The sequence below is a fragment of the Penaeus monodon genome, chromosome 2 (genome assembly GCF_015228065.2).
Source record: "Penaeus monodon isolate SGIC_2016 chromosome 2, NSTDA_Pmon_1, whole genome shotgun sequence".
In the NCBI taxonomy this organism is placed as follows: domain Eukaryota; kingdom Metazoa; phylum Arthropoda; class Malacostraca; order Decapoda; family Penaeidae; genus Penaeus; species Penaeus monodon.
Window position 1 is genome coordinate 19344704 of NC_051387.1, and position 7657 is coordinate 19352360.

Genomic DNA, 7657 nt, shown 5'->3' on the forward strand with positions numbered 1-7657 from the left:
CTATCAATGTTGATGCTGTTTTTCTTATTAAAGACATTATATATATTATAGTGTTATTGACATTACTAAGAGCAATATTAGATACCAGGTAATATTTTTGAAAATCTAATGAATAAGATAGTAGTAGTACTTCGTAAGTGCCTCACATTGGTGTCTTATGGAACCATCTAAGAGTAAAAACAATCACTAAATTAAACTCACAGTGGGCACAGATTGTACATACATGCCATCCCCAAAAGCTTTGGGCTAAGGAAGGAAGGAAAGAAAGAAAATAAAGAAAAAGGAAAACGGAAAAGATATAAGAAAAAAGAAAGATGAGAAAAGAGAAATGAGAGAAGAGAGAAGAGAAGAGAAAAGAAAAAGTAAAGAGAAGAGAAAAGAAGAGAGAGAGAGAGAGAAAAAAATTTCTGCTAAAAAAGTTGTTCTTAATCCTTGGGGCTGGGTACATGCACTGTCCACTGTGTTTTTTTGTTTCCCTAAACTTGTTTACAAATAAATGGGTTTGCAGGCAACTTAGTCAAAAAAGAGAATTACTAGACCTAATTTTTTTTTTAAGGAAAATGAGCTTTCTATTATTATTATGATTATTATTATTAATCTTTACAATACTTGTGATAATGAAAATGATACTGATGACACTGACAACAATAATAATGATAATCATAATCAAAACAATAAAAATAACAATAATAATAATAATAATAATAATAATAATAATAATAATAATAATAACAAAAAATAATAATGATAATATTAAAATAATAATAATAATAATAATAATAATAATAGCAATAATGATAATAATAATTATAATAATAATAATGATAATGACAAAGATTATAAGATTGATGATGACTGATGATGATGATGATGATTTTTGCTACCAAAATTAAATGAATGGGGTAAAAAGATGAGGTCAGGTAATCCTACAAATTAAAACCTTGGTGACTAAGTGTTTCTGGAGCCATATATATGAAAACTACAGTGCACAGGCACTCTCGCATCAATGGGTTAAATTTTATTTTACCTTAATCAAAACTGGAAAGCCATAGCTTGAAAAACTATTCTTGGGAAAATAATAATAATAAAACAAGAAAGCCCATCCTCTCACAGTTTCTATTAACACAAATGCATTTAAACCAATAACTAGGAAGACCAAGTTGCTACTCAACATAACAAAAGAGACAAGGACCTGCACTTCTTCCTTATTCTGGGTCTTTTTCTTTATCTTGTAACTGCGAAGGAATTCAGAGCGTCGTTCACTGGATATACTTAGGTCCTCTGCTGGCTTGACCTACAGTGGTGAGAGGAGGGGCATCAGGGGTGGAGGGGGCAGGGAGGAGGGGGCAAAAGATTGGAAGTTAGTGCCTCCACCAACATGGTACCTTTTGGTGCATTTCCAATATACACTCGCAAAACACATTCCGAAGGATAAACTTCTCTATTATTCCAAGTTTAGCCTTAGAATCTATGAATCTACCTATCTCAGCATAAAATAATACAGAATACAAAATAAAGTTATCAATGCATTTAAAATCAAAATATATTCCTGTCTCAATTCATAATGATTGGACTCTCTAAGTAAGATTACGTCAGAATCTTCACTATCTACAAATGAAACAAGTATGGTATTGTATTTTTTTTTTTTTTTTTTTTTTTTTTTTTTTTTTTTTTTTTTTTTTTTTTTTAAGGTGATATATCTGCTCTTCTTGGGAATCGGAATTCTGAAAGCAATCATTAAATAAAAAAAAAGAAAAAAAAACTGCTAAAGATTCCCAAGCTAATGGGAAAAAGTAAATCAAAGCTTTCCTACAGTAACAACAAACAAAAGAGAGATCAATTCACCATCCAACACCTGAACACTGTGCAAGCTAACCACAAACACTTAAATGTAAATCTTAACCAATGGAGTGAGAGAGAAAGAGGAGAAAAAAAAAAAAAAAAAAAAAAATGTGATTCAAAAACTTACAGGAGGCTTCTCTGGTTCCACTTTGGCTGGTTTTATTTCCTGCTTTTGATGGCGACTCTGATAAAGAGATAAAATTTATGATTAAAAATACTTGTAACAAAAAATAGACCACTCCACAAAGAATTTTAAAAGGTGAAGACAAGTTTCCTCATAATCTAACTTTAACCACTGAGTATCCATAGCTATAGAAGAATGTCTGGCTCTTTTGATGCATCTATTTTCTTATATATGTCTATTCTTATCTGGCCACATCCATCACTGTGTATCAATTTAAAAACACTTAGCCTTGTGTTTGCATAATGAAAAATTTATGTATATTGATCCAATTGGCGCAGATGGCACGAATACATGCCATGCCCAATGTAATTTAAGTTTATTTCTTGTATTTACACATGGCCGGCTCTACAAGTGCTTAGTCCCCAAAGAGTCGGTTATTAGTCCTAGATTTTTGGAAAGTAGCTTTTGTATTATTTAATTTTCTTTCATATTACCAAAATTTTAATAACAATTTAATAATCATAATATTATCAAAAATAGAATTAGTATCAATATCAATAGTATTAGAATGAAAAATAAATTCTCCCGCCAATTCAAGGAATGAGGAAATCAGGACAGGTCACTAAGACATATTGATGGACTCCTTGCTGGCTCAACACGTGGGGTCATCTGTATGTAACAAAATTCACAAGAAACTACAGGGGACATTACATAAATTTGTGGTGATTGGGTTAATATAATTCTTTTATGCATTTGAGCCATCTATATGTAAGAAAATTAACAAGAAACTACAGCCTAAATCCATAGTGACTGGGTTAACAATAATTTTTTTATGGGTTTGATTTAGGAGTTCAAATGCATTCCAACAAAGTGTATGCCTGAAGGAACAGTGGCTTAGATAAGGTTTGAAGCCAAGCAGTCTTCATGCATGTGTCTTAGCCACATGCCACCAGGGAAAATGCTATGCTTTTGAGGGACGCGTGCGTGCGTGTAAAAAATTAGTAAAGTAAACTCACAGTGGGTATCGCATGTACATAAACGCCATGCCCCTTGGCATTGGGTTAACTTAAATAAATGCATGCATGAGAGGGAAGGTGGGGAAAAGGGAGAATGGGAGAGGCAGGAATGATAACATACATATACACATACACGTGTGTGAAACATGTTTCAGTAAAGAGGCTAGTGTAAGGGAAAATCCAACAACACTTTAAGTAAGCTTTATCTGTGGAGCCTCAGCCTTTATGAAGTCTCTCACTCACTCCTCTCTTTATGAAGTCATATTCTTATATATACATATTTTGAGGTTTTCCTTTGATAATTACTCCTTCAGCCTTCAGCATATTTTCTAAACTAATTAAATGTTAAATACTTTCCTCTTTGCCAGTCATATTTTAAAAAATACAATCACCTCATATGAAGTCAGATCGACCTCTGTTCACCTACCATGGAAAAAAGTTAAAAAAAAAAAAAAAAAAAAAAAAAAAATGAAGATGGGTAACTAAAATAAATAAAAATAAAAATTGAAACATGATGTGTACTCTGTGCTTTTACGTAAAATTTGGTCATGTCTCCCTTGGCCTTCAATGATCTGCTACAGGTATGGGAGAGATGTGGGTTTTCCCTTCTTCATTTTATATTTCTTGAACTGCCAAGCATTTTTGAAAGGGTTAACATCAGGACTATTCCAAAGCCATTCAAACATATTGATATTTTCTTGCAGAGGAGTGTTTTCACTCTCTTATAAGTGTGGCATATGGCTGAGCCATGCATGAATGTGGTGGTCTTATGAATAACAAAGTTGTCAAACAGATTATTGTGTAACACATTCTCGTATCTTTTGGAATTCATTGTTACACCTTTCTGCAAGAAATATAGTCCACCTTGACCCATCTTCCCCTTACAGCAGCCCCACACTTCGACAATTTGTTATGCTTGATTATTGGTACTGTGAATCGCTGGTTACAGAAGCAGGAACCTTTACTCGGCAAGAGGAAAGTACCTGGAAAGTACTTTTGTCAGACCACACGACTTCCATCCCCTGGTCTACAATCCAGTCCTTGTATTCCATGACATATTTCAATCTAATTTTCTTCATCTTGTCTGTGAGGAGTAGTACTTCTTGAGACATTCTGATACATTATGGAGCTCCTCAAGGTACATTTAATTCAGTTGCTGGGCTGTCAAATATGGATTTTTCTTCAAAGTAATCATCATGAGCTTATCTTTGCTCTTTGAAGTCTCTCTTGGCTCCAGGGCATATTTTATGTGCTGCAACTTTATTTGGCACGTCTGTGAATAGCTTGGGAGTCATACAGGATATATGGGTATATGGCAGCCTGGCAACAATTAGGTATGGAAAAAAGGCAAAGTGTAAAGCGAGAACTTGTACATGCAATCTGCCACTTCTACTATCAGGGAAGCATTCAGGGCATTTGGCTTATGAGAGTAACTTAAACTCTCCCTGAGTCGCCAGGTGTTACCAAACAACAAATAACCCAATTTTAGCAAAACTTTCACAATATTGTCTGTCTCCTATTGTATGGCCTTTTGAACTCAAGGGGTCTAACTTCATTTGCAGCGACTGTACATTTACATAGAGAACATTCAACAAAATTGTACAGAGAAGTCCCTCCACTTCCCATCCTTTACTAATTTGCCAAGATTTACTGCTCAATAACCCATCAGAAGTGCACAAAATTGTGATAACCATGGGGTCCAGTGAGAAGTTAGGGGAGTTGGGAGGGGGTGGGGGTGCAAAGAAATTACTTGACAGATAAGGATTATCTTTACAGAATTATTGAGACATTATCATTAAGAGTTATTACACTACTATTATTACTGTTAGAGCAAGAATAACTAATCATTACTTATCTATCACACCATGTATATTGTTAGGAATGCTAATACATACTATCAGTAATGTCACAATCAAGCTCTCTAGATATTATTTTCCTTTTTCAATTTTTTATTCAGAATGTCAGTTCTGAGTATCTGACATTGTAGGATAAGTCTGCACATCAAATAAGTCAGCCTATCTCAAATCAGCTCAGAGGAAGATTTAATTACAGAAAGTAAACATTGCTTTGCTATAAACTGTATATTATTCAACGAAATCATATATGTCTCCTTTCCAGTTGCATTCAAGGGTACATCAAAACATGCTGCATTAAAATCAAGCTGAAAACTAAAGAATCAAAATATTAACACTTGAAAATTTGTTATTGTGTTTTTTTTCCACCTGCCTTGTCTTTGGGGCTGCTTCAGATTTATTACTAAAAAAAATGTAAGGTATCAAGGTATTTCTCCTCTCAGCTGTGCAGAAAGCATACATGACAATAAATGTAAAAATGTCATAAAATACTCTAAGCTAAAAACTTAACACCATCATAGGTGGGGTAAGAAATATAGAAATATAAAATACTATATAAAATATAAATATAATATATATGTAAAATATAGATATATATATATATTAATATATATACTATATTATATATCATATATATATATTTTATATATTATATCTATATTATATATATATATAATATATATCTATATCTATATATATATAATATATATATTATATATATTATATATATATATATATATAATATCTATATATTATATATATATCAATAATATATATATATATATCATTATATATAATATATATCTAATATATATATATATATATATATATATATATATATATATATATATATATATATATATATATATTCTAATCAACAAGTGATGTGTGTACCTGCTCCAAAAGAATTTTCTTCTTTTCCAATTCCAGTTTTTGCCGCTCAAGTGCCAAGAGCTGCTCCTCCCGCTTGAGGATCTCAAGGTCCTTCTGGCCCTTGTGTCCACCAGTTGAAGATAAAGATGGCGATCCTTTCACTACACCAGGCTGAGGGTAATCAGATGTACTACTTTTAAAAATGGAGTTTCAAGCCAAACTTTCCTCTAATCTTCCTTGCTTCCAGTTCACTGCCTACAATTATTTAATTGTATTTCACTTGAAGCAAAGAAGGAGTTTGAAGTTAATAACTGGTAATCCTCTACAAGATAGCGAACATAGTGAAAAGTGTACATCACCTGCTTCATCTGTGTGTAATATCTATTTTAAAGGTTATGTAAAGTACCTCTAATTGTTGATCTAGCAAGAAACTCTAACCTTACATGATGTGCCTTGATTAATGTATAATTATAAATATTTCTTACTAACCTTCTCATAAAATATTTTTCCATTTTGTATTAACTGTTTCATGGATGGACAAACAATATACAAAAAAGGAGCAGAAAAAGTTGCCTCTTTAATAAAGCCCTACACAAATAAAGTATTGATATTCTGATTTTTCCAAGTGATCAATGAACTCAAGGGGAACTTGTTATATGAGTAAACCAAATATAGAAACTTCTAGACATTTTGAGCGGAGAAGAAACAAATAAAACTATTTACAATTCTTCCAAGTAGACTCTCATTCCACTCGGTTGATGATAATATAAAGAATAAAATCCTTCCCCTAAAAGTAATATGAAAGTATTCAAGAATCTGGATCTGAAATCTGGATTTACTATTTATTTTGAACAGTAAACTCAAATTCATCAAGCAAGTGAAACCTAAATTCCTTAACAAACAAGTTATGTCTATAAATAAACCAAGTCTAACCCAGCTGATACACATTGTAAAAAGAACAATCCAAAGAGTTTCTCAAAATACATGTATTGTAAGCACAAAACATTTTATTTTAAATTAATCAAGCATTCCCCTTAAAAAAAAAAAAAAAAATCATAATAAAATTAACCCAATGCCACCAGGAAAATGCTGTGCTCATTTTTATTTATTTTTTATTATATATTTTTTTTTTGTGAAATGTCTCTGTATCTAAGATGGCTCAGCGAGTGCTTAACCATGAAGAAGTCAATTAGTATACCTTGTGAACTTACCTAATTTCACCTTTCCTTGAATATTAATGGTGTTATTTTTATCATAAACATTATAATTACAACAACAACAACATAAGATAATGTAATCAAGGAAAAGGGTAAGCAGGCGAGAGAGGCAGTACTCGTAATTGGCTTACTTTTGATTTGTTACAAGTGTAGCCATCTATGTTTAAAACCACAGTGTAAACTCACAGTGGGCATGGCATGTACACACATGCCATGCACGGCGGCATTGGGTTAATAATAATAGATAGTTACTTATAAAAGACGATATACACATTTTTCACTCAAGTTGGCACAATGGATGTCTAAAAAAAATTGGAAATTCAGAAACATGAAAATCTGAAACTATTTGTCTATCCATGATCATTTTTACTAAAACCAAATACTTTCACTTCTTTTACTTCTTTTGAAATTCACAATACATAAACAATAACCTTAAACATTTGTATAAAAAATACAATAGTATTTTAGTAGTAAGGCTAAGTATGGAATGAAAAGTAATTTAATACAATATCTCATTTAGTTTAATTTTTCATTACAAACTCATTCATGAGGATAAAAATAATCTTACATCCAAATGTACAACATATGAAATAAATAATAATACCTCTCCATCCATTTGCATATGTATATACACATATACATATGTAAATATACATATATACATATGTAAATATACATATATACATATATATACACATAAATATACATATACATAAATTAAAAATACATAAA

The 7657-nt window shown here is 31.5% G+C and overlaps 1 protein-coding gene across 1 annotated transcript in view; it reads right to left on the minus strand.

Moving 5' to 3' along the window:
* The window catches only part of LOC119581667, a gene marked incomplete in the record, with an annotated part of 116776 nt that overhangs the window by 62703 nt on the left and 46416 nt on the right, over positions 1 to 7657 (minus strand). Inside the window, 3 exon segments of the mRNA XM_037929795.1 lie at positions 1193 to 1294; positions 1970 to 2026; positions 5730 to 5879. Of these exon segments, the coding sequence (XP_037785723.1) occupies positions 1193 to 1294; positions 1970 to 2026; positions 5730 to 5879 (309 nt within the window).